The 26,973-nt window shown below is 43.8% G+C and overlaps 1 protein-coding gene across 1 annotated transcript in view; it reads right to left on the bottom strand.

Annotated features, from left to right (window-relative positions):
• The window catches only part of LOC126272875 (probable G-protein coupled receptor CG31760), a 644,703-nt gene that overhangs the window by 145,189 nt on the left and 472,541 nt on the right, over positions 1–26,973 (bottom strand). The window contains exon 5 of the mRNA XM_049976099.1: positions 24,133–24,201. Within this exon, the coding sequence (XP_049832056.1) occupies positions 24,133–24,201 (69 nt within the window). The remainder of the gene's footprint in view (positions 1–24,132; positions 24,202–26,973) is intronic.

Raw genomic sequence — 26,973 nt, 5'->3', positions numbered from 1 at the left:
TACTATTTATATTGTACTAAAATCTGGCATGAACCTATTTCGTCGGTGTCCCCATCTGTCCCTTTTTCTGCTTCCCTCCCCACCATGAAAGGGGAACTGCAGTATAAGATACGTTGTCCGTCTGACTGTACTGCAAAATAATTCTGGTCTCCCAGCCGCTCGTTAAACATGGAAAACTCCACGAATTCGAAAAGCACGGTTTCTCCATTTGGAGAACACAATATGAAACAGCCGATGACCGTTCAACTCAGGTTGTTAAGTGAAGTGGACCACGATGTAAAACGTTTCATATTATTCGTGAAATAAAACAGCAGCAGTAGGAGGCAATCAGACACAGAGCAATTATTGGAGTACACAGCCGGAAGTGAATGATACTCTGTTCTCTGTAGCATGACTCACCCAGCAAATCCAAGAACCGAAAACATGCACAGAACAAAATGATATCTCGGAGTATCTTTGAGACTATTTCGGATGTGCTATTGCTTCAGAAGAGAGGCAAGTAAAATTAACAACGAAAAAATTACAACTAATTAGAATAAGTTTTGTCACTATAGAGAGGTTCGTAATTTCATTTGAAGAGCTCCTTCACGTCCGCAGTAGCTACAGTGGTTTTCCGGCATATAAAGAATATAACATCGTTTAAATGAAAAGCCTAAGATCTCTCCAAGCCGTGGGTGTAAATATGCTATACATGTAATCCGTCATACAGCCTTGTTGTAAAGTAGATGGGATAAGACGTGCCAGATTCTTGCAACTCAGCGTACACAGTTTTAGGAAGAAGATTTTTGTAACTGTAATCATTACGTTATTAATCAGTCATACGCTAATTTGACGTGTAGTATCTCCTAACTCGGCAAAATATCACGAGGTTGTAGTATGTTAGCGACATTAACAAACTGAAGAGGACACCAATGTTCTGCTCGTTTTACTCCAAAAAATTTAATGCACGTAAGTGGCACATTATGTCCCACTGAATATATGGCAATAACCCTTAGTGCATACAGTCGTCATTTTCAGCTTGGTCGTAGTCATTACTTCCGTCGTCATCATCATCGTCATCACCATCACCACCACCACCACCACCACCACCACCACCTGCTGATGGATCCGCGAACACCGTCTACTTCAATTTCTCCTTCCTGAACAATTACACTGAAACACTACTCGTGGTCTCTTGTTCTCTGGTATCTTAATAACGCATTGATTCGGTTTAAATGGTTGCACCTGCATTTGGTTTGTTATATTAACTTATCTCGCTCTTTCTCTAAACAAGTAAATTATTCAGTAATGTGATTAATTCTCGTATTTGTTAGGCACAAAAGATCTGTACACTTTAAAAGAATAGTATACGATAAATTAGTGAAGCAATGTCTTCCGGCAGGTAGAACCTTTTTAAATACTCGGAGAACATATGAATTCCGCGATACAAAAATTCAGATCCTTTTGAGGTGATCCACTCATGGAGCTAGTTTTCGAAATCGTTAAAAAGAGTGAAGCGTTAGCCGAGAAAACCATGAATGTATGCACGTATATATTGAACTGGGGACCTAGAAAGGACGGAGAGGCTTCGTCCCCGCCGTAGTCCTCAGTGGTTCACAACCCCACAGTAGGCTACAGCATCCCCTGACCCCACACCGAACCGAGGGGTATTGTGCTGTTCGGACCCCCAGTAGACCTCCCCGGTAACGTCTGATTCCAGACGAGTGTAATCCCAATGTTTGCGTGGTAGAGTAACTACGGTTTATGCGTACGTGGAGACAGTGTTTCCGCAGCAATCGCCGACGCATTGTAACTAAGGCGGAATAACGGGAACCAGCCCGCATTCGCAGAGGCAGGTGGAAAACCGCCTTACAAACCATCCACAGGCTGGCCGGCACACCGGACCTCGACACTAATCCACCAGTTGGATACGTGCCGGGAACCGGCACGCCTTCCCGCTGGGGGAAGCAGTGTGTTAGACCGCACGGCTAGCCTGGAGGGCTGAGAAAGGCAAGCTGACCGAAACAAATGGTAACCGGAGGGGGCAACGTTCGCTGAGTATGGCGGGACAGGTGAGACATTCCATCGTAGTCCATCAATGTTTGATGCACGAAGTTTGCAACATGTCGTTTGCAATACACAAGAAGCAGAGTGACTTTGTTACTTCTGTGGGCTTATTGAGGGAGTTTGCCATCTATTCGCACTTTATATTGAGGAACTGTACTTAGTAGCGTGCAGCATTCACCGTTTTATCAGGTTTCAGTACCTCATGTTATACCACACAGACGAGGACGCTTTTGCGCTCAAATCAAAATGTACATCTACATTCATACGCCGCAAGCCACCCAACGGTGTCTGGCGGAGGGCACTTTACGTGCCACTGTCATTACCTCCCTTTTCTGTTCCAGTCGGGTATGGTTCGCGGGAAGGACGACTGTCTGAAAGCCTCCGTGCGCCCTCGAATCTCTCTAATTTTACATTCGTGATCTGCACGCGAGGTATAAGTAGGGGGAAACAGCATATTCGATACCTCATCCTGAAACGTACCCTCTCGAAACCTGGCGAGCAAGCTACACCGCGATGCAGAGCGCCTCTCTTGCAGAGTCTGCCACTTGAGTTTGCTAAACATCTCCGTAACGCTATCACGGTTACCAAATAACCCTGTGACGAAACGCGCTGCGTTGTATTTGAATCGTCGAAACCAACCTATAAAATTGTTTACGACAGACAACTTTCTCCATACGTTTCAACTAGCAAACGAAGACATTCCACAGCATATTGCATCAAAGGAATGGTGAAGAGTGACACATAAAGCAAACGCTGTTCTGTAGGCACATATCCCGACGTGTTGAAGGCAATAAATCGGTATGTTCTTTCCAGACTACTCGACAGTCGCACTCAGATCTGACAGCCTAACAAGCCTAACATGTCTACTGTTAAGTAGGTCTCGTGTCGCTGTCCGCTGTGCTACGCTTGTACAACTACTGCCCACCGTTCGTTGACAGCATAAATCAATTTAGGCCCCCAATAAAAGAGGACTTGTGCAGCCAGTATCTCTCTGTGCCAGCAATATTAAACCCCAGTCGCTTTACAATAAACCACTGTAAAGCAACGGTGAACGTGTCAATTTACGTAGAAGTAAAATAAGTTTTGAACAGATAATTATGACAAATCTAAGTTACGGACAGCCAAGAAAACGTCCAAGACTAAAAATAATGCACAAAAAATTTTCAAATCTTTACGGGAACATTTGGAACCATGTACGTCTTAACTACTGCACCTAAGACGCGAAAACCGTTTAATACAAAAATATCAAAGAACAATAAAAAGTTGAATGAAATAAATTTTACGCACAGTATTCAGTACCGAATTTTTATGGTGTAGTTTAGCTACAGACACCTGTAATACACGTTTGTGTATTGAGAAAACATAAAGAATTGGATATGGACTAAAAGAAATAGCAAGAACACAAAGAACAAATCCGCCCAACATTCAGGTAGACACGGTATTAATACAAGAAGAATATTTTGTTCTAACACAAGAATTAGTTTACTAAAATTTCTAGTAGCTGCTAATATAGTGCAATTCTGAATTTTAAACGGCAAAGGATATTTGTGACAGAATTTCTAACGCCTTCCGAAGAGGTACACAATACATTGATTTAAAAAAGGGTTGAGATGCCATATCGGGATTGCAGCCGCTCGTTGGCTACTTCAATCGGCGATGTTTCAACCGGGCGCCTGTCACTAATCCTAAACTCAACCACTTTGCTTCTTTTGCACTGAATACTGATCATAAATATGGGCATTACATGGTATAAATGTAGGAAATTATAGTTAATTAGGAAATGCTGAACAGAACTATCTGAATATCCGTGTAAACAGGAAATACATTTTACAAAAAGCTAGCAATACTGGTCACTGCCAGCTTTAGGTTAGTTGAGATACAAGGTGAACAGGGGTCGAATCCCGAGGCCTCGACGGAATGCCACTCCCTCCAGGTAAATGATCTGCTCCATCACATAGTTTCTCGTATCTCCCTTTTCTTATTTGGTGTAGCGTAAGTTTCCAAAAATAATACCAACAGCGCGAAAGGAAGGAATGCGGGGAGAAAACAGAGCACAGAAAACAAAAGCAAACGTAAGGTAGTAGGTGCCACTGAAACTAAAGAGAACCTTGTCTTTGAAAGATGAGATTAAGCGTGTTGGCAAAGAGTTGTGAAATTGGGGCAGTTGCAAGCATGACCAATAAGCCATTCACATCACCCTTCCCTAATTATGAGTGTTCTTAAAACACTTATACACAGAGCTCACACAATCTCTGACAATGATAGTTTGCCGAAAGAGCTCGCTCTCTTGAAGACTGTGTTCAGAAGAAATGAACATTTTACACTACAGATCATCAGGGCACTAGCAGTCAAATTAAGAATCAGAAAGTGGATGAAGAGGAAAAAATGCCAGCAAAATCTCTACCTTCTCTTCGATTGTTTGACAATCTTTCCGTTAAAACAACAAGAAACCTCTGTAATATACTATTGAAAGGGTTTTCCACCCGCTTTCTAAGATTGCGATCTGCTGGGAACAGTGGAGAACACAATTTTGTTAATGTGGAAGCCTGGAATTAATAAAATACGTTGCCACACGCACCATGGAAGAATGATGCATCTGACATCAATAATGCACTAGCGTTTTACAACGAAGCAGTCGTCTGACATAGAGGCTTCACCGGGCATTCAATGAAATATTATAAAACAATAATTTTGGCCACAGCACTTCTTTTTTGGACTGCATTATTAAGTATTCCTTAGAAGTACGCTGGGGAAAGTCTGATGAGCCGTGAAAATGGCTACCAGCAGGGTAATACGTGGAAACCGATCATTTCCACCATTTGCTTAAGTCAAAAACTACAAAGTTCTCAGATGCCTGCGACGAGCTGCAATGCTGAGGGCAGCTAAGCTCGGCGCTTCCACCAGCGAGCCTTGAATATCTTCGAACACTCAGACTTCCAGGAAATTCGTAAAATTCACAAGATTGTGTTCTGAAGGATTATAGATGGTAGCGAGAAATTAAGCTGTACAGTGATACATTGGAATTCATTATGAACTTGGTTCGTGGATAAACAAGCTTCGTTTTCTGCTATTGTGATCTAATTCTGTGTAATGTTATAACTTAGTAAAACTGCGAGCTGTTTTTTTTTCCGTGGTCAGTATTCATTTCCGCGTAGAAAAGCTGCTTTTTCTGACTATTTGTAACCCTGTTCTTCCTTATTCATTCAGTTACCAAAGTATATTTTAATGTCCCAATCATGTCCAATTGTTAAATTCATCCTTGTAGCTGGCCTTTGGTGGCCGAGCGGTTTCATGCGCTTCAGTCTGGAACCACGCGACCGCTACGGTTGCAGGTTCGAATCCTGCCTCTTGCATGTGTGTGTGATGTCCTTAGGTTGGTTAGGTTTAAGTAGTTCTAAGTTATAGGGAACTGATGACCTCAGAAGTTAAGTCCCATAGTGCTCAGAGCCATTTGAATCATCCTTATATTTGCCTAGTGTAACAGTCCAAGGGAGTATAGCCACGCAGGTTTTGAGCCAGGATCCTCCTAAGTACTGGTGCACTAATACAATTTATTAAATTATTTTCACTTGATCGTTAGATAGTGTTCAGCCTGATCGAGAACTTCATTTATATTTTTCGAGGAGTAATAAAATCATCATGAGTTTCCACCATAGATGCAATGGCGTGAGTTCCGTTTTTGGACATTTGCAGTGTCGCGGAGCGGACAGAATAATGCGACGCAGGCGGACTTCGAGACGCGCTCATCCAGTTATCTCCCGGGAGGCACATAATTCACTACAAACCCGACCTCCACCTCCGGCGTTCCACGAACTTGTGGCGAGAATCCGATAACGAGGCGTCAACACAGAATTTCGTCCATTGGTTGCACGTGCCACCACCGCCGGTAAACAAACCATTTCGGACCGGGTACACTACCAACCCGCTCGGTGTAGCCGCGTGGTCTTACACGTCCTGCCACGGTTCGCGCGGCTCCCCCCGTCGGAGGTTTGAGTGTTCGAGTCCTCCCTCGAGCATGGGTGGGTTTGTTGTCCTTAGCGTTAGTTTAAGTTAGGTTGTGTGTAAACTTAGGAACCAATGACCTCAGCAGTTTGGCCTTATAAGATCTTACCACAAATGTCCAAACACTAGCAACACGCGGGCTCGGTAGTCTATCAGCAGCGAAGAGCCAGTTAAGAGCTAAGCAAAGAGGCATTGCGGGGTTCGGGGATAGAGCTCAGCGGACCTGTGTATTGGGTCGGACAGCGGGAGGCAGACAGGCGCCGACGTTCGACGCCCGGGGGCTGCATAGAACATCCAGTGGACGTGATGTGCCCTCTCCAGGCCGCCGCCGGTAATGCTAAACGTGTCACCTCTGCTTCACCGTCGCTGCATACACACTAGCTTGTGTGTGTCAAAGCGCTTGGGCAGCGTGCTGGCTTCCGGAAACGCATGTTAGCCTTCGAGCGTGACCACCTCCTCTACACCGGGACGAAGTCGACGCAGATCGACGACAAGGTGCTCACACCAGACGAGAGCGAGCACCCGTATCTTCTGCACTTTGGTGTAATAACAGTCTTCGTGACCGCATCCATCAAGTTGCTGAAGTTCAACAGACTCCTGTCTACCTCGTCATGAGATTGAATCTACAGTGCCGAGCGGAGTTGGCAGCTACGCCATTCAGACACACCAGAGCCACTGTGCCCCATGTCAGTTACGTGTAACTGCGTAGTTACAACAAAGTAACATTGAACGATTTCATCAACTGAAGTACGTTCTGTGTAAGTCTATAATAATGAGTGGATTGAAGGCTCGATCAGTGTCTTTCCTGTTATTAACTATTATTTCGGTCATTAAGCCTAAGGCTGGTTTGATGCGACTCTCCACCATCTTCTCTTGTCAACTATCTTCTTTATTTCAGCCTACTTGCTACCTCCTGCTTCATCAAAAACATACTTTAAGCACGTACACCCAATTTTGACTATGCTAGGCTTTCCTTCCACTATACTTTCAGTTACGATTTCCAGCAACCACTGATGTCGTGAAACATGTCTAGTTGTTTTAATGTTTCTAATCATTATGTTTTTCATTAGACATTTGTCTGAATCATTACTCGACTAATGCAACTCAACTGCATTCTAATAGACTCTTCGAACATTAAGTTTCGAATGCCTTTACTTGTTATATGTCTATTCCCCAGCTGTCGAAGAGTTTCATTCGTACTGAAATTTTAGACTTTCGTAACTAAACTGCCGAAAAGAGAAAATGCAATACCCTAAAGGGATAAAATCATTTTACTGACAGTTGTGACAACAGGAAATTCGTCAATGGAGCAAGAGAAGGGTTGTGATGATGGAACATGTGTTAAGACATCAGGAGTAACTCTCATGGTATTAGACAGAGTTGTTTAGGGTACAAAATGTAAATGAAGATAGAAATATTTTAAACATAGCTGCAAACCTGCAACGGTTTCACGCAACAAAATTATAAACAGCCGACCAGTTCATCATCATCATCATCATCATCATCATTTAAGACTGATTATGCCTTTCAGCGTTCAGTCTGGAGCATAGCCCCCTTATAAAATTCCTCCATGATCCCCTATTCAGTGCTAACATTGGTGCCTCTTCTAATGTTAAGCCTATTACTTCAAAATCATTCTTAACCGAATCCAGGTAACTTCTCCTTGGTCTGCCCCGACTCCTCCTAACCTCTACTGCTGAACCCATGAGTCTCTTGGGTAACCTTGCTTCTCCCATGCGTGTAATATGACCCCACCATCTAAGCCTGTTCATCCTGACTGCTACATCTATAGAGTTCATTCCCAGTTTTTCTTTGATTTCCTCATTGTTGCAATGGATAAAAAAAATTCTTTACCTAGGTTTCGACAAACATAAATTTGTCTTCTTCAGAAGGCAACCTAAGGACAATGAACATCATAGCTTACGTTAGAAAAGTATGAAACTTATAAGCCAAGAATAAATTTTAAGACAAATTAGAGAACTCTTCCATTACAGGAGTATGATAACGACGACTGGTACTTACAATTTGGCATTAGTATGGACTAATGTACCATCGCCGTTTTTACAATTGTCGTCATAGATCCATGTGTCAAAATAAAATAGCTCATGGATCTTGCAGAGCTCACAATCGACTGAGTGTAGTCGGAGAGCGTAGTTCGTCTGAAAACAGAGCTGCTGGCGCTCGTGCCGAAAAACACGTGCCAATTGGCGTACAAAGGCAACATGTAAGTTATTTGTATTAATAACGTCCTTAAGTAGAGTAACAATAAAAAAAGGAAGTGAATTAACACTCCCGTTATAACAGTATGGGAGCATTAGCGCAAATAATGTAGTTGTACATAAAAAAGGAAGGTAGAGCTTAGGCCGAGAAACTTACGCCCAGTGTCATATAAAGACAAAATATAAAAAATATACATTACTATATTAGTGAAGCTCACAAACGGTACACATGTCAGAACTTTAAAATTGACAATAAGGGCTCTTGTCAAGAAAGACTTACGAACACAGGTTCACGATCCTGTTAATACACATTCACATGAGAAAGAATATTTTTTTAGAGCCAGGAAGAACCACATAAGGGCCTATGTAGTGGCAAACATACATCGTGACAAAACCACCATTACATAAGGGGTAGTTGGCTTAAAGCACTGAAGGTGCATCATAGCTTCCTGAGGAAATAAACAACTAAGGTTACCAGCATTAACGTTATACCGTAAACAGTACAGGTTTCAAGCCTTTGAAAATATGTCTACAAGCAAGGTTCAACTGGTCGTTCAGTATGTCCTTGAGCTCAAGATGTTTGAAAATTTGTAAACTCTTCCCACATATCTAATCTACTCCCTTTGCCTTCTCTGTGTAGGATAACAGTGTATTCTAACTGTTTCGGCGTGTGGCTGGCTATCAGGAGGTGTTCAGCAAAAGTAGAATTGTTTATATTCGCTCATTTTCGTATTAAAATTTATTCTTGGCTTATAAGTTTCATAATTTTCTAATGTAAGCTATGATCTTCATTGTCCTTATGTTACCTTCTGAAAAAGACTAATTTATATTTGTCGAAACCTAGGTAAATAATTTTTTCATCCGTTGCAACTTCTCGGCTGTTTATAATTTTATTATTAGAAGATACAGATGGGAATACATCCAACATGATAATTGAGATGGTAGCTTGCAAGTGCTGCTCTAAGACAAAAAGGTTGTCACAGGAGATTAGTTCGTAGCGTTTCGCATCGAACCAGTCACAAAGTTGATGACTCAAAATAAATAGTGTCTATGAAAGCAAATTAAGACCAAGTAAAACACATATATCACTGTGAAGGTACGAAAACAGTCTCATCAGTGCACGGTGTACCCCACTCAAATTGTAACGCAGACGTGTAGACTCTGATGTAAACGACTATAAAAGTGCCGAAAGGCATCCTTCCTGTGACAGATAGTCCCAACCATCTAGCGCCTATGTGGTAATTCGACAATCTATCTTGCAGTCCTCGAGAACGAGTATGTTCCCGCTTCCTCATCCCCGTACATCTTTATTTGGAGACAGATACGGGGACCTTGCCGGCCAGGACAGTTTCTGTTCACCACGAAGAACACATTGCGTAGCAGCAGCCGTTTGTGCGCGTGCATTGTCCTGGTGAAGAAGCACGTCTCCTTGCTGTCGAAGAATTGACAGTAGCACGGGGATAGCGGCTTTTGCACGGTATCAGGCACTTATTTTACCTTGAAAAAACACCAAATGTGACCAAAAGTTGTAACTGATCCCGCCCCCCCCCCCCCCCCCCCCGCTCGCACATCGTAAAGACTTGGATGAGGCCTGAGTGTCAGGGGTGAAAGCACTCTGGAATAATCAGGTCATCGTGTCAACGCCATCACTCACATACAGACAGAACCTAATCTCATCACTGAACACAATTGAGCAACATTATACTCACATCTTATGATGTTCTGTTTCGAATGTATTTCTAGTCAATTGGTAGTTGATGGTTGGAGACACAACATCGTACGCCATGAGTGTTACAGACTAAGGGAACTAGTCATAGATATTGGCCACTGATGGAAACCTCTATATGACTGGAATTAACACATTCACCGTCAGGTAGGCCCTCAAGATGTAGCACTGAATCACCGTAACTGGCATCTATATAATAAATAACATCGAAATTACATTCTACTCTGCAGTCAAATCTTTCACGACACAAAAATAGCCATTCTTGGAGGTATCGTGGTGTCGATGATAGTCCGGCCAGAGTCACGCTTCATTTTAATCCCGCTGCAAACTGGTGGTCCCAGTGGTCCCTAACCACACAGTAGATGAAGCATACACACGGAATTCGTCTCTGGATGACGATACATCGGCCACTATGGCACGCGTAATGCTTTGATTTTGACGCACGTATGTTCTACGCGAACCTTCAGAACCTGTTCTACAAGAGGGGGAATGTTCCAGAGACTGCTGTTGAAACAGCAACACACCACCGATGAATTGTGCCCAACATGTACAGTAGTTCGTCGACATCTCCGTCAAGCTTCCAGCAGGCTCTCAGGGCGACACCGTGGAAGAGGATGAAGGTGTTCAGTGTTCGGCGCCGATACATGGTTACACACTAGAATGAACGCTGCCATCACTATTCACTTCTAAACTCAGAACAGTTACTACCTGAAGAATCAAAAGAAAGGGTGTATAAACAGGTCTCGTAAGCGCCAGCTGATAGCCGATGAATCAGTGACACTAAAACTCCGCAGTATGATCTTATTATATAGTAGTTTGCTGCCACTGACCACTAAAGTGTTGCATTTGGATTCCCGTAGTGTATGTTTGCTGTTCTTTTTGCCTTTTTCAGTCTTTTCCGCTGGGGTCTTTCTTGCATATTTATCTGTTCTACTTATCACACAGCAAAATTCGTCTTCCTCTTCATGTACCTGTTACCGAAGCGTAACATTTTGTTATGCAGCTTTCACGCCTCCTGCAAGCTCCATTACTTAAGTTTCATTTTGATCAATTAGCATATAATAGCTATAGGCTGAAAACATTTCACCGCTTCCTTTGTTTCACACTCTCAGTGCAAGAGAAACATTGTCTTGAAAGATACAAAGCTTAGTTAAATCTTTCAAATTTATTTTTGAGGTGTTGTAATACTGTTAAGATGTGTGACTAATAAGCAAACATTCCCAAGTGTCAAATAAAGATCTTGATGAAATTTGGCGGTGTGTAGAGGAGCCAAAATAAAGCAACAACAATTTTTTTGCTTGTGCCCAACTTCGCTTTTAAGTAGGAAAATGCACCTCAAAAGATATCTTGGCACACTGACTGTGGAGGGAATATCTTCTGAAATGTGATTTATAAAAATGTTTCTCGTATTAAAATTGATACGTAATTAACATAACTGAAAACTGAATAAGCGAATTTTATAATATTTCGAAATTTTGAAATACACCGCTCCACCATTAATAATTTCTAAAAATTAAAAATTTTGTTACAAGATAAATCAAAGAAGCTTTCAAGCTGTCTACATCTATGTGTAATAAAGTTGGTTTCTGAAATACCTTTTGCGAAAGAAGCTGTATACAAAGTGTTGTCAGAGTATTATCAACACACCTAATAAAAATATCTAAACTTTCGTTATTAATCTAGTTATTTATTTTACTTATATCTGAATTATCCCTTAGGAGCGAAATTAAGCACAAGGAAGAAACCCGCATTACATTACTTTTCTCCTCAACGTACCCATCAAGATCGTTTACCAACATAAAGAATAACGTGACATTAAATTAGAAAGAAGAAAACCGTAAATTTCAGCACTTTTTTGTTTTAGAGAAATAATGATTTAAGTTAATATTATTTTTGGTGGAGAATGCCAGTTCAAGAAGGAAAAATATTTTAAAAAGCTCTCAGATGAAAAAAAATTTAGCCAAAGTCGCTGATACGCACTTCTACAGTAGCTCTCGACATGGTGGTAAGCTGTTAGACTGTATTGCTGGAAAAAATAATCGCAGCATATATTTGGCCTCCAAGGATCAGCCAATTAGTGGCATAAAGCTCTAGAACACAATACTTTTCGCCAATGGCCCGGATAAAAATCCAAGTCTCTCTGAGGGAGTGAATCTTGTTAAATTGTTGATGAAGATTCATCTATTAGGTGAGGACTCAACGGCCACGCTGGCGCTAGTCAAAACAGGTAGGTGATGTGCCGGCACCATCACACGACACAGATATGGCACCACAGTTTACATACATCCATTGCGGCTAACACATACGCTTGAGACACAAACCTCACATATCGCAAAGAAAGAAATTGTTGGTGGAGGAAGCAAACCCACTCCGATTAGGCGGCTCCGACAAACCCTAGAACTTTCTCAGCTAAGTGTTAAATACGACTTTTCTTTTTGTTCATTACGAACAACTCAAACAAATATAAACTTCTACATTTGCTCCATTTCTCTTGAAAATATACAGGGTGTTACAAAAAGGTACGGCCAAACTTTCAGGAAACATTCCTCACACATACAGAAAGAAAATACGTTTTGTGGACATGTGTCCGGAAATGCTTACTTTCCATGTTAGCGCTCATTTTATTCTCTTCAAATCACATTAATCATGGAATGGATACACACAGCAACAGAACGTACCAGCGTGACTTCAAACACTTTGTGACAGGAAATGTTCAAAATGTCCTCCGTTGGCGAGGATACATGCATCCACCCTCCGTCGCATGGAATACCTGATGCGCTGATGCAGCCCTGGAGAATGGCGTATTGTATCACAGCCGTCCACAATACGAGCACGAACAGTCTCTACATTTGGTACCGGGGTTCCGTAGACAAGAGCTTTCAAATGCCCCCATAAATGAAAGTCAAGAGGGTTGAGGTCAGGAGAGCGTGGAGGCCATGGAATTGGTCCGCCTCTACCAATTTATGGCCCACCGAATCTGTTGTTGAGAAGCGTACGAACACATTGACTGCAATGTGCAGGGGCTCCATCGTGCATGAACCACAGGTTGTGTCTTACTTGTAAAGCCTCATGTTCTAGCAGCACAGGTAGAGTATCCCGTATGAAATCATGGTAACGTGCGCCATTGAGCGTAGGTGGAAGAACATCGGCCCTAATCAAGACATCACCTACAATGCCTGCCCAACCGTTCACAGAAAATATGTGTTGATGACGTGATTGCACAATTACGTGCGGATTCTCGTCAGCCCACACATGTTGATTGTGAAAATTTACAATTTGCTCACGTTGGAATGAAGCCTCATCCGTAAAGAGAACATTTGTACTGAAATGAGAATTGACTCATTGTTGGATGAACCATTCGCAGAAGTGTACCCGTGGAGGCCAATCAGCTGCTGTTAGTGCCTGCACACGCTGTACATGATACGGAAACAACTGGTTCTCCCGTAGCCCTCTGGACGTGAATCGAGGAAGTACAGTACATACTGACGAAACTAAAGTGAGCTCTAACATGTCCACCTTACATCTTCCCTTTATTTGAGTGTGAGGAATGTTTCCTGAACGTTTGGCGGTACCTTTTTGTAACACCCTGTATATAAATGTACACTCCTGGAAATGGAAAAAAGAACACATTGACACCGGTGTGTCAGACCCACCATACTTGCTCTGGACACTGCGAGAGGGCTGTACAAGCAATGATCACATGCACGGCACAACGGACACACCAGGAACCGCGGAGTTGGCCGTCGAATGGCGCTAGCTGCGCAGCATTTGTGCACCGCCGCCGTCAGTGTCAGCCAGTTTGCCGTGGCATACGGAGCTCCATCGCAGTCTTTAACACTGGTAGCATGCCGCGACAGCGTGGACGTGAACCGTACGTGCAGTTGACGGACTTTGAGCGAGGGCGTATAGTGGGCATGCGGGAGGCCGGGTGGACGTACCGCCGAGTTACTCAACACCTGGGGCGTGAGGTTTCCACAGTACATCGATGTTGTCGCCAGTGGTCGGCGGAAGGTGCACGTGCCCGTCGACCTGGGACCGGACCGCAGCGACGCACGGATGCACGCCAAGACCGTAGGATCCTACGCAGTGCCGTAGGGGACCGCACCGCCACTTCCCAGCAAATTAGGGACACTGTTGCTCCTGGGGTATCGGCGAGGACCATTCGCAACCGTCTCCATGAAGCTGGGCTATGCTCCCGCACACCGTTAGGCCGTCTTCCGCTCACGCCCCAACATCGTGCAGACCGCCTCCAGTGGTGTCGCGACAGGCGTGAATGGAGGGACGAATGGAGACGTGTCGTCTTCAGCGATGAGAGTCGCTTCTGCCTTGGTGCCAATGATGGTCGTATGCGTGTTTGGCGCCGTGCAGGTAAGCGCCACAATCAGGACTGCATACGACCGAGGCACACAGGGCCAACACCCGGCATCATGGTGTGGGGAGCGATCTCCTACACTGGTCGTACACCTCTGGTGATCGTCGAGGGGACACTGAATAGTGCACGGTACATCCAAACCGTCATCGAACCCATCGTTCTACCATTCCTAGACCGGCAACGGAACTTGCTGTTCCAACAGGACAATGCACGTCCGCATGTATCCCGTGCCACCCAACGTGCTCTAGAAGGTGTAAGTCAACTACCCTGGCCAGCAAGATCTCCGAATCTGTCCCCCATTGAGCATGTTTGGGACTGGATGAAGCGTCGTCTCACGCGGTCTGCACATCCAGCACGAACACTGGTCCAACTGAGGCGCCAGGTGGAAATGGCATGGCAAGCCGTTCCACAGGACTACATCCAGCATCTCTACGATCGTCTCCATGGGAGAATAGCAGCCTGCATTGCTGCGAAAGATGGATATACACTGTACTAGTGCCGACATTGTGCATGGCTCTGTTGCCTGTGTCTATGTGCCTGTGGTTCTGTCAGTGTGATCATGTGATGTATCTGACCCCAGGAATGTGTCAATAAAGTTTCCCCTTCACGGTGTTCTTATTTCAATTTCCAGAAGTATATATATCTTACGATAGTGAGAAACTGTGTCATACATTATTTTCTATTTCGGCATGTTGTATCGATTCAACAGTACTTATTAGTAATGCGTCCTTTTTATAAAGCACATGAATTACTGTGCTCTTCCTGTAGAACAGTGGTAATTAGCTTGATCCCCAACCCACTCTAGTGGCCGATAGGCGGAAAAGGAACAAAAACACTTTCTTTAGACTAGTAAATAATATTCACTACTTATTTGGTAAATAATTATTATTGTATGCTTTAGTTTGTTGTAACCATGGCTTATAATATTTAAAGTGTAGTTACTTCCCTACTTTACATACAGAAAGTAAGTTACGCTAGCGTCCAGACACAGCACGAGTAGTTAAGATAGGAATCCCTCCGGGCACGGGTGGAGGGAAGGTATGTGGGAGAAATTCAGCGGGGTTTCAGTTATGTGGCGGCAGTGGTAACCGCACAGCGCTTGGATAAAGTGGCTGCTCTGATATTGTCTACCGCCAACTACGATGTTCGTGTAGTTAGATTTTTGCACGCTCAAAAGCCATCTCCGGCACAAATCCATCGCCAATAATGCCACGTGTATGGACCCATTATGAGCGACAGTATGGTCAGATGACGATGCAGGCAGTTCACTGAAGGATGAACCAGCACTGTCTTTTGGCACTGACGTTGTGTAGTCTTGTACGAATTTTTACTGCGATGGGAGACCGCAAATCCGCACTGGTAATCCAGAATATGTGACGCGGATTTTACTGACAAGAGGCCCTACGCTTGCGTATGACGAATCAAGACTTCCATACAGCCAACCCCACACGAAATATGTTGAATAATTTTCGAAAGGAGATCTTCAGGCATCCATCTTACAACCCCTAACAAGACATTTTCATCGATTTAGTCACATAAAGCGTTTTCTGGCATGGAAACGATGCTTATGTGCAGACGTAAGTGTCTTGGTAGCTCCGGACGATGGTGGCAGTCTCCTATTACATGGGAGTGCAATTGATGGAGTACTACTACGATAAATGTCTCAGAAATGGTGGGGACTACCTTGGGATGTATCCAGTGAAGCTATGTAATTATATTAGGAAATGCTTCTAACATAGTGATGTTTTTGTTTTCTTTATCGATCATCGGAACTTACTTTCTGGATGCACCTCTTAAATCACCATTACTGTTAAACCTGTGGCTGGCTACAAAATTTTGCTACCGAGGTACAAGAGGAGGTGGTAGGTGACGAAGCTCGGCTACCCCTGTTGTAGACGATACCACGTTGCCTAACACTAAAACAAATTTCATTCCATTCCAAATCTTTAAACGCATTCTGCTAGTAAACGAGTGCTGTGAATTTGCCAATGTTTTTCCTAAATCGGCACTGTGTTATTAGCTGCGGTAATGGAATTAATACTCAGCTGGCCCTACACATCTGTATATAAAACTGGTAAGCTCTTAACCTACTTTATATTGTTCGTTTCACTCTTAGATGCCTCCACAGAGGGATTTATAAAATTGTGTTAATGGCAATTTGTGTTATCTCGGCATCTTGAGTAAACAGTTAACTAGGGAATACACAAATGAACACAGCTTTTGGAGCGACTGTAGGAAATATCTAACCATGACCTGTTTCGATTCTAGACCCGATTTATATGTGAAGATTTGAAAATAGTTCCAAATCTTTACTTGCTCTGCCATTCTTCTACTGAAATTCAGGAGCGTCACACAAGCAAGTATTTTAACAAGTACGTTTTCGATATAAAAGTTTTCTGGGTTTGGTACCCCGTCATAATGTAAAATACTACTGCAATAGAAAAACCAACGTTTCGGCCACGATTGCAGCAGCCATCTTCTGGGTCTAATGGTGCGTTCCAGCTATGCAGTGTCCTTAATATTTTGTTGTTAATGTTCACTGCACGTGCTATTACGTCATAATTTTGAAAGATAGATAGTTTGATTGGTCACTTACAGATGAAGGAGAGGGAACTTTATTTTAATAGGTTATTGCGATGGAGGGAGAACGTGACCTCTGTTGTCCATCGGCTCTTGTGTTATATACCATGATTGGTGGCCATCGTCGAATGAGAAGTTTGCTGCTTCCAGAATGAGATTTTCACTATGCAGCGGAGTGTGTCCTGATATGAAACTTCCTGGCAGATTAAAACTGTGTGCTGGAACGAGACTCGAACGCGGGACCTTTGCCTTTCGCGGGCAAGTACTCTACCAACAATATTTTTGTTTTTTTTGTTGTTGTTTTATTTTTTTTTAATACGCGGTTCTTCCGCTTTATGGTCCAACAACGCGACCACTTTTTTTTTTTCCCTTGGGAACAGGAAAGCAGGGTAAACAAACAATCTTTATTTGTACAATTGTGCTGTCCTAGGGATAAGAAAAGTATCGAGACAGCAAAACCAATTTGGAAAACATAAAACCAACAGAAAGGCCGCCCTCTTATTTTCTTCCTTGTAACAGGAATAAAGTATATGACAATCCTAGTCACGGGCGGACACCTCAGCTATCGGGCGGATTGTGAAAAACACTTCCTAAAAAATTCGAAAAGTATGTCCTGTATTTCGTATGACTCCGTATGAGCTCGTGTTGTTCTTGTAAATACATCCAATAATCCATCACGGACTTAATATCGTACGAATACAAATATTTCGTCGCATGTCCAGCGATCCAATTGACCGCATACGTCTTTTGTTTGGGAAAAAAGGTCTTGTCCGGTAGAAAAAGTACATCGGATGTGATTCCTGTGTAGTTAGTGCGCCGTAGGAAGGCCAGTATACGACGCGTCAGCATCCAGACGTCCCTCGCTGTGCCACACACTAAACCATGTTCTTCCGTTGCTAACAGTTCACAGTTTGTGCAAAGAGGAGAATCGACCATATGAATTGTATGTAATCGACTCTTGGTGACAGGTTTACGGTTTATAAGAATATACCACATCGATCTCGCTGCTGTTGACACTAATGGAGTATGCACTGCACACCAAATGTGGTTCCACGTTCTCGACGGGTATTTGAATCCCATTATATTGCGCCATGGTGATCCATCAAGCATCTTTAGATCTCCCGAGTCGTGGGTATTCTCGTCGAAGGTACATTCAGACGAACATAACTGTAATCAACAAGAAATGAGGCAATGTGAGCAAGAGAAGACGAAATATAGCCCACCGCAATAGGGGATTCGTACAGAGGCGGAACAAGTACTTCTATCAGAGCTGACGTTATGGTATGCTTTCTTTGTTGCCAATTTCGTATCATCGCTCGAATGTAAAGCGCCAGAGCTTTGTTTCTCAGGTTTGTGAGGTTTCGACCACCGTTCCGGAACTGTAGCGTTAACGTATCATACTTGATCTTAAATAACATCCCAGTACTAACATAGTAACCAAAGGCAGCCATGAGGCGGTCTGCAATACCCTTCGGTATTAGTAGGATCTGCGCTAAATGGGGCAGTTGTGACGCTATGTGAACGTTGGTGTATGCCACACGTAGGATCATGTCAAAGGCTCTCAGTGAGTTGTTGCGTATCGTCAGACGAACATTCTGCAGAAGCCGCCGAGAACTCGCCACCGCTGACCGCCGTAGTGAACGGGTAAATGTAATCCCCAGACATCCCAGCGATTCCACCGTCTGAAACGGTCCCGGCACGTCTTCCAGACCCAGTCCAATGTGCATAGTTTTGGATTTCGTCATGTTAACGACACTGCCTGCTGCCGTCCCGTTAGAGTCTAGATGTTCAACAGCCTGACGCACTTCATGTCCTGATCTGACTAGGAGGATCATGTCGTCCGCATATGCGCGACAAACGATAGAGTTAAGCGCTATCCCAGTAAGTGAGCGCTTCATAACACACATCAACGGCTCAAGCCCTATCGCAAACAGTATCATGGAGAGTGGGCACCCTTGACGGACTGAGCTGTTAATAGGAATCGAGCCCGCTTCCCGGCCGTTTACAATCACCTTCGATGTGGCCCCTCGTATTAGCCTCATAACGATGGAGATGAAAGCTGGTAGAATCGCCATTCGGCTCATGACTGACGCCAAGAAGTCATGATTTATCCTGTCGTACGCACGATCGAAGTCCACAGATATCATCGCTGCTCGCATTTTACACGTTTCCGAAAGGGCGATAACATCACGGTATGCACTTAATGCCGAGGAGATGTGGCTTCGCACCCCTACGCAAGCCTGATCAGGGGATATTGTCCTGGATATCGCCAGCTTGAGACGAGACGCTAGTAGTCGTGCATAGATTTTATAATCGGTGTTTAGCATAGTGAGAGGCCGACATCTTCGGGATGGGAAGAAGAAAGCCCGTCACAAAATCCGACGGTAGACGCCTATCCGGACGCATCGCCTCATTGTACATCGACACCAACTGTGGCATCATCATGTCCATGAATTCTCGATAAAACTCTAGCGTAATCCCATCTGGCCCTACATCTACATGACTACTCTGCAATTCACATTTAAGTGCTTGGCAGAGGGTTCATCGAACCACAATCATACTATTTCTCTACTATTCCACTCCCGAACAGCGAGCGGGAAAAACGAACACCTAAACCTTTCTGTTCGAGCTCTGATTTCTCTTATTTTATTTTGATGATCATTCCTACCTATGTAGGTTGGGCTCAACAAAATATTTTCGCATTCGGAAGAGAAAGTTGGTGACTGAAATTTCGTAAAAAGGTCTCGCCGCGACGAAAAACGTCTATGCTGTAATGACTTCCATCCCAACTCGTGTATCATATCTGCCACACTCTCTCCCCTATAACGCGATAATACAAATCGAGCTGCCCTTTTTTGCACCCTTTCGATGTCCTCCGTCAATCCCACCTGGTAAGGATCCCACACCGCGCAGCAATATTCTAACAGAGGACGAACGAGTGTAGTGTAAGCTGTCTCTTTAGTGGACTTGTTGCATCTTCTAAGTGTCCTGCCAATGAAACGCAACCTTTGGCTGGCCTTCCCGACAATATTATCTATGTGGTCCTTCCAACTGAAGTTGTTCGTAATTTTAACACCCAAGTACCTAGTTGAATTGACAGCCTTGAGAATTGTACTATTTATCGAGTAATCGAATTCCAACGGATTTCTTTTGGAACTCATGTGGATCATCTCACACTTTTCGTTATTTAGCGTCAACTGCCACCTGACACACCATGCAGCAATCTTTTCTAAATCGCTTTGCAGCTGATACTGGTCTTCGGATGACCTTACTAGACGGTAAATTACAGCATCATCTGCAAACAGTCTAAGAGAACTGCTCAGATTATCACCCAGGTCATTTATATAGATCAGGAACAGTAGAGGTCCCAGGACGCTTCCCTGGGGAACACCTGATATCACTTCAGTTTTACTCGATGATTTGCCGTCTATTACTACGAACTGCGACGTTCCTGACAGGAAATCACGCATCCAGTCGCACAACTGAGACGATACCCCATAGCTCCGCAGCTTGATTAGAAGTCGCTTGTGAGGAACGGTGTCAAAAGCTTTCCGGAATCAACTTGAGATCCCCTGTCGATAGCGGCCATTACTTCGTGCGAATAAAGAGCTAGCTGTGTTGCACAAGAGCGATGTTTTCTGAAGCCATGCTGATTACGTGTCAATAGATCGTTCCCTTCGAGGTGATTCACAATGTTTGAATACAGTATATGCTCCAAAATCCTACTGCAAACCGACGTCAATGATATAGGTCTGTAGTTAAATGGATTACTCCTACTACCCTTCTTGAACACTGGTGCGACCTGCGCAATTTTCCAATCTGTAGGTACAGATCTATCGGTGAGCGAGCGGTTGTATATGAGTGCTAAGTAGGGAGCTATAGTATCAGCGTAATCTGAAAGGAACCTAATCGGTATACAATCTGGACCTGAAGACTTGCCCGTATCAAGCGATTTGAGTTCCTTCGCAACCCCTAAGGTATCTACTTCTAAGAAACTCATGGTGGCAGATGTTCGTGTTTCAAATTCTGTAATATTTCATTCGTCTTCCCTGGTGAAGGAATTTCGGAAAACTGCGTTCAATAACTCTGCTTTAGCGGCACAGTCGTCGATAACAGTACCATCGGCACTGCGCAGCGAAGGTATTGACTGCGTCTTGCCGCTTGTGTACTTTACATACGACCAGAATTTCTTCGGATTTTCTACCAAATTTCGAGACAATGTTTCGTTGTGGAACCTATTAAAGGCATCTCGCATCGAAGTACGTGCCAAATTTCGCGCGTCTGTAAATTTTAGCCCATCTTCGGGATTTCGCGTTCTTCCGAACTTCGCATGCTTTTTCCGTTGCCTCTGCAACAGCGTTCGGACCTTTTTTGTGTACCACGGGGGATCCGTTCCATCTCTTACCAATTTATGAGGTATGAATATCTCAATTGCTGTTGCTACTATATCTTTGAATTTGAGCCACATGTCGTCTACATTCGCATAGTCAGTTCGGAAGGAATGGAAATTTTCTTTTAGGAAGGCTTCTAGTGGCACTTTATCCGCTTTTTTAAATAAAATTATCTTGCGTTTGTTTCTGATGGATTTGGAAGAAATGGTATTGAGCCTAGCTACAATGACCTTGTGATCACTAATCCCTGTATCAGTCATGATGCTCTCTATCAGCTCTGGATTGTTTGTGGCCAAGAGGTCAAGTGTGTTTTCGCAACCATTTACAATTCGCGTGGGTTCGTGGACTAACTGCTCGAAATAATTTTCGGAGAATGCATTTAGGACAATCTCTGAAGATTGCCTACCACCGGTTTTGAACAAGTATTTTTGCCAACATACCGAGGGTAGGTTGAAGTCCCCACCAACTATAACCGTATGAGTTGGGTATTTATTTGTTACGAGACTCAAACTTTCTCTGAACTGTTCCGCAACTGTATCATCGGAGTCTGGTGATTTATGGGCCGCTCCTTTTGTGAGTGCCACCTTTATATCGTCTTCTGTGAGTGGCTCCATAAGTGCTGCCTTATCCGTCTCTGTCAGTGTCGTTTGCAGATGTTGCAGTATCTCTTCCCCCACGAGAAGGTCCGTCGGTGTACCGACATAGAGGTGGCGGAAATGCTCTACAAAATCATTTGCAATATCCTGTTGTGTTGTCAGTTGACGGCCATCTAAACCGTGGAGCACTGTTACCAATGCCCGGCGGTAACGTTTATGTTCCCGTAACACATGGTGCATCGAGTTACGTTCCCCAGTGATGGTGTCGAGACATCTTGCCCATATTAGGATGCCACCCAGTCGTCGTCGCGTGATCGATAGGTTTTGTGCCTTGACACGATGAACTTCCGCATTATGTTATGGAGACGGCACCTGGAAGGACAGCTCACGAAGCATGGTGTAACAATAATCAAGAGTGTCTCTTTGCCATCGCGTCTTATCCCGACCATACTGTATGAGAGCTCTTCTTATTGCCGGCTTAGTACACTCGAGCCACCATTGAAGCACGGAGGTATATGTTGGTAGACGGCGTTGACATGTGGACCATACCTCCTCGACTCTCTGACGACATTCGGGGTCCGCAAAAGTGACTAATTGAGCTTCCATGTCCCGCGGCTTCTCCACACACTTTGCCTAGGGAGTGCTATGGTACAAATGTAAGCCAGATGATCAGTAAATGCCGCAGGCCATCGTTCCGCGTCGACAACCTTATCCTGTATGCCAACCGAAACATATTTTCGATCGAGTCTGCTCGCCGAGTGACTGGTATAAAAAGTATATCCCTCATAGTTCCTATGATTCATGTCCCAGGTGTCGCTTAACTCCAGATCCCGGCATAGCACATGCAATTCACGAAAGGTATTGTAATGTTGAGTCTGGTCTTTTTGGGCTAAAACACAATTGAAGTCACCACCTATAATGAAATGATCGAATCTGCCGGTAAATATGGGCACAATCTCTTCCGAATAATATCTCGCACCCGCCCGTCTGTTGTCTGTGCCGGAAGGGGCATAAACAATGAGAATGCGAATTCCATTAACAGTTATCGCCAGTCCTCGTGCCGAAGGTAGATAAGCCATGTCGCGAACCGGAATCCCGTCCCGGACCAATATCGCCGTTCCACTGTCGTTGTTCAAGCGCGGCGAGGTGTAGGAGATGTAGCCATGGACTTCTTGGAAGTCAGGAATGTAGATTTCCTGCACCATCAGTATATCCACATTCGACGCGTACATCATGTCCGTAAACAACTGCTGTTTCACGGGCGATCTAATGGTATTTACATTCACTGTCCCTATTCTGTATGCCTAGGGTCGAGTAGCTGTCATCTCCACATGATGTTAAAATGACAAAGTTTCACCGTATCGACAGTCCCTTTGCACATCCGCAGAGGGTCGCCCGACGGACGTGTCCCTGCGGTATTAGGTTTCTTGAGATGCGGACGGATGCGAGTCTCTCCAAACTTTACAGGAACTCTTCTGCGAACCCTGCAGTTTGGAAAGTAGGAGGCGAGGTACTGGCAGAAGTAAAGTTGTGAGAACAGGGCGTGAGTCGTGTTTGGGTAGCTCAGTTGGTAGAGTACTTGTCCGGGAAATGTAAAGGTCCCGAGTTAGAGTCTCGGTCCGGCACACAGTTTTAATATGCCAGGAAGTTTCAAGATTGCTGCTGTTTAGCAACTGCTAGACGTCGGCCGCACGGCGGCAGTTACTCGCCAGTAGTGCTTGCACCTCATGTTGATAGAGCGGTCTATTGGGCTCTGATTGCTGTCAGCGAAGATGGGGCAAGCCTGAGTCCATACTCTCTGTTCATGTTGTTAGGGTGTTTAAGTATTTCGATGGCCTCTGTGATTTTGTGTTTCGTCATAATTGGGTGCTTGGTCAACACAAAGGCTTCACTGAATTTTATTTCTATTCCGCAGTCATGGTGATCTTCTGCCACTAGGAGTTTATTGTGTTGCCCTAGACGAATATAACGCTCGTGCTCCCAAATGCGCGTTGCTATTGGCCTACCAGTCTGGCCGATGTATGCCTCTCCTCATTCGCATTCCACCTACGCAATTATAAAAGTACGTTTTTGATAAAGTAAAAGATCCTTATTACATAGGGACAAAAACACTATCGTTATTTCAGTACTACATGGTAGAGTGTGCAGTCTGAATAATAGTTGCTGATATGTTCAGTTAGTGTCTCCAGTTTTAACTCACCGTGCAGTAGATGAAGAACGCGCCCAACGCGATGACTCGAAGCAGAACTGGACTGGCCGCCCGCACCACCTGTAGGCAAATAAACAGATACCATGTACCACAGTCACTCAGAATCAAGGAAAGTCCATCCAATCGTAGCTATTTATTAGCTAGTATTGATAACAATACATCACATTTAATTGGTACAGAATGTGTAAGCTCTGACATTCTTGTAGTTTGAACCTCAAGGTCACATACTTATAAATTAAAAAACGCCCGGTTCTCAAAGGAACCCTTTTATAGTGTTATAAGATGGGCACCAACCACAGTCATGTATAGTTACCACAGATCGCACGTACAGCAATAAACTGCTGTATTTATTTTCACTTAGTATGCACATAATAATGTGGTCTCACCCATTTGGTTTTTTATCACAGACCAATCTGGGTATCTATTTACTCCAATCTTGTAGTAGTCCATGTAATCCTTCCTCCAACTTCTCTCCACATCCATCACTCCATCTCCCACTCTCTGCCCATCTCCTCCTCCTGCCGCCTGTGTCCATCTTCTCTTTTCCCATCTGTCATTCTCCCCTTCTAATTGCATCTCCCCCTTCTCCTCTCTTTCTCAGTCTCCTGCTTACCTCTATCTGTCCACCTCCTCCTCTCCTCCTCTCTGTGCATTTTCTCCTCCCCACTTTTACTGTGCATTCATTCCCCTTTCCTGTCTGCATCCGTCTACTCCTCACCCCTGTCTCTCTACCCAATACCTTGTCTGCCCTTTCTCTGGCCCTTTCCTCCTCCCTCTTAGTTCATCTTCTCATACCCCACCTCTCTAACTCTGCCTCCCTCTGTCTCTGTCCATCTGCTCCTTTTTCTTTGCTCTCCCAACTCCTCCTCTAATCTCTCTTTGTCCATTTGCCAGTCCCCTATCTATGTTCATATAGTCCTCCTCCTATCTGTACCTATATCCTCTTTCTCCCGTACTGTGTGACCATCTCCTCGTCGTCCCGTCTCTCTCCATGTTATCACACTCATTGCAATAGGAAGGTGGCCGTTTTAACCATTGCAGTATTTCATCCAAAGTGATATTAATATGTGTACCAAATTTGATAAAAATCAACCCAGGGGCTTAAGATGAGTTTTTGCCTTGTGGATTTACTCGCATGCGCATGTGTCAAATATATTTCATATATTTAACATATTTCACACGTACTTGTACAAATATTTACCTTTATGTCTGGCGAACTTTGCCATGCAATTTCATTTTCAGGCAGTAGTATGTGCTGTACAATGATATTATTTTGCAGGCACATTCCGTGGTGTATGTGCTTACGATCTGCGAATTGTTGTGAATAGATTAATATAAAACAAGTAACAAATTCAAATGTCATTGATGATGAGGTAGTTTTTTTACGCTCCTCACTATTTGACGTCATATCTCATGAAGTATGTGTTGTTCGGTGATATATTTTTGTAGATATATTCAGTGGCAAAAGTGGATATCGACGGAGAAAAAATGGAGAGTAGAGTTAGTAGTAACGAAGGAATAAATTAAAACTTTTTCACACATGCGATGTGCATGACGTCATATCTCCTGAACTAAGTGTCGTGAAAAGATGTAATTTTTCTGGTACGCTCTGCAGTAAACGAGAATGTCGTCTGTAAAATAAGTCACGAATGCAAGTAGTAATAATGAAGTAATAATTTAAAACGTCGTCCTTCAAGAGGCAGTTGTTCTGCGCGAACAGCGAATATTAGTAAGCAACCAATTTAACTTCTTTCATCATTTTTTGGTGATCGTAGGAGAGGAAATACTTCGTAAGGCTTCATGTGTAAAGTACGTTGCAAAACTGTAAGGGCTCTCATTAACAAATACATGACCACAAAAATACGAGAATTCTTGTGTCCTGGGCTATACTTCGTTTCCACCCCCACCGTTTGGTTGGTGGGTGGTTCTTACCACAACAGTGATTCTTTCCAGACAGTAAATGCTATATCATTCCAGTGGTTTACCAGGAAATGTGGAACATACATAGATACATACATACATACCAACGTACATCCTGTTTTATTACTTGTATGGATACATATTTCCCTGTGCTCTAGGAGTAGCTTCTTTGACTAGTAATGTAGGTTCCAGGTCCGAAGAAGTCATCATGATTCTGACAACGGCCTTCCCAAAAGGGCGGAGTAGTAGAGAGAGATTCAGGGCACTCTCTTCGTCTTGGTGACGGAAACTGCCCCTAAAGGCGGAAGAATCAGCAATGATCAAAGCATGAGAATACAGAGAGCATTGGAAACCACTGCATTAAGGAAACATAACATGTATCCACAGCACATGTGGCTTGTAACTGATTGATGATCTCTCAATGCAAAAGATTATTCAATAATCCCCCACTGGGATCTCCCACAGGGGACTGACAAACGAGACGGGACCATGGAAGAAAGGCTGAATAACCAATGAAAGGATGATGTTCTACGTACGAGTCGGAGCGTCGAATGTCAGAAGCTTGAATTTGGTAAGGAAGCTAGTAGACCTGAAAAAGGAATGTTAAGATACACATGCTAACGTCGCAAGCTGAAGATGAAGAGATAGAGGAAGTACACGAGGATACTGAAGGGTAATACAGTACGTAAATGGAGATGAAAATCTACAGTTATCGGGGACTGGAATACAGTTGTAGGTGAAAGTTGCAGGAGAATATGGGCTAGGGACAACTAATGAGAGAGGAGAAAGACTAATTGACTCGAGTAATATATTTCCGGTAGTTCAAGAATCACAAGACGAGTAGATGTATTTGGAAAAGGCCGGGTGAAAAAAGGAAGATTTCAGTTAGATCACGTGATGGTCAGATAGAGA

This window comes from Schistocerca gregaria, chromosome 5 (assembly GCF_023897955.1).
Source record: "Schistocerca gregaria isolate iqSchGreg1 chromosome 5, iqSchGreg1.2, whole genome shotgun sequence".
NCBI classification, from domain to species: domain Eukaryota; kingdom Metazoa; phylum Arthropoda; class Insecta; order Orthoptera; family Acrididae; genus Schistocerca; species Schistocerca gregaria.
This window is presented reverse-complemented; position numbering and strand designations above follow the sequence as displayed.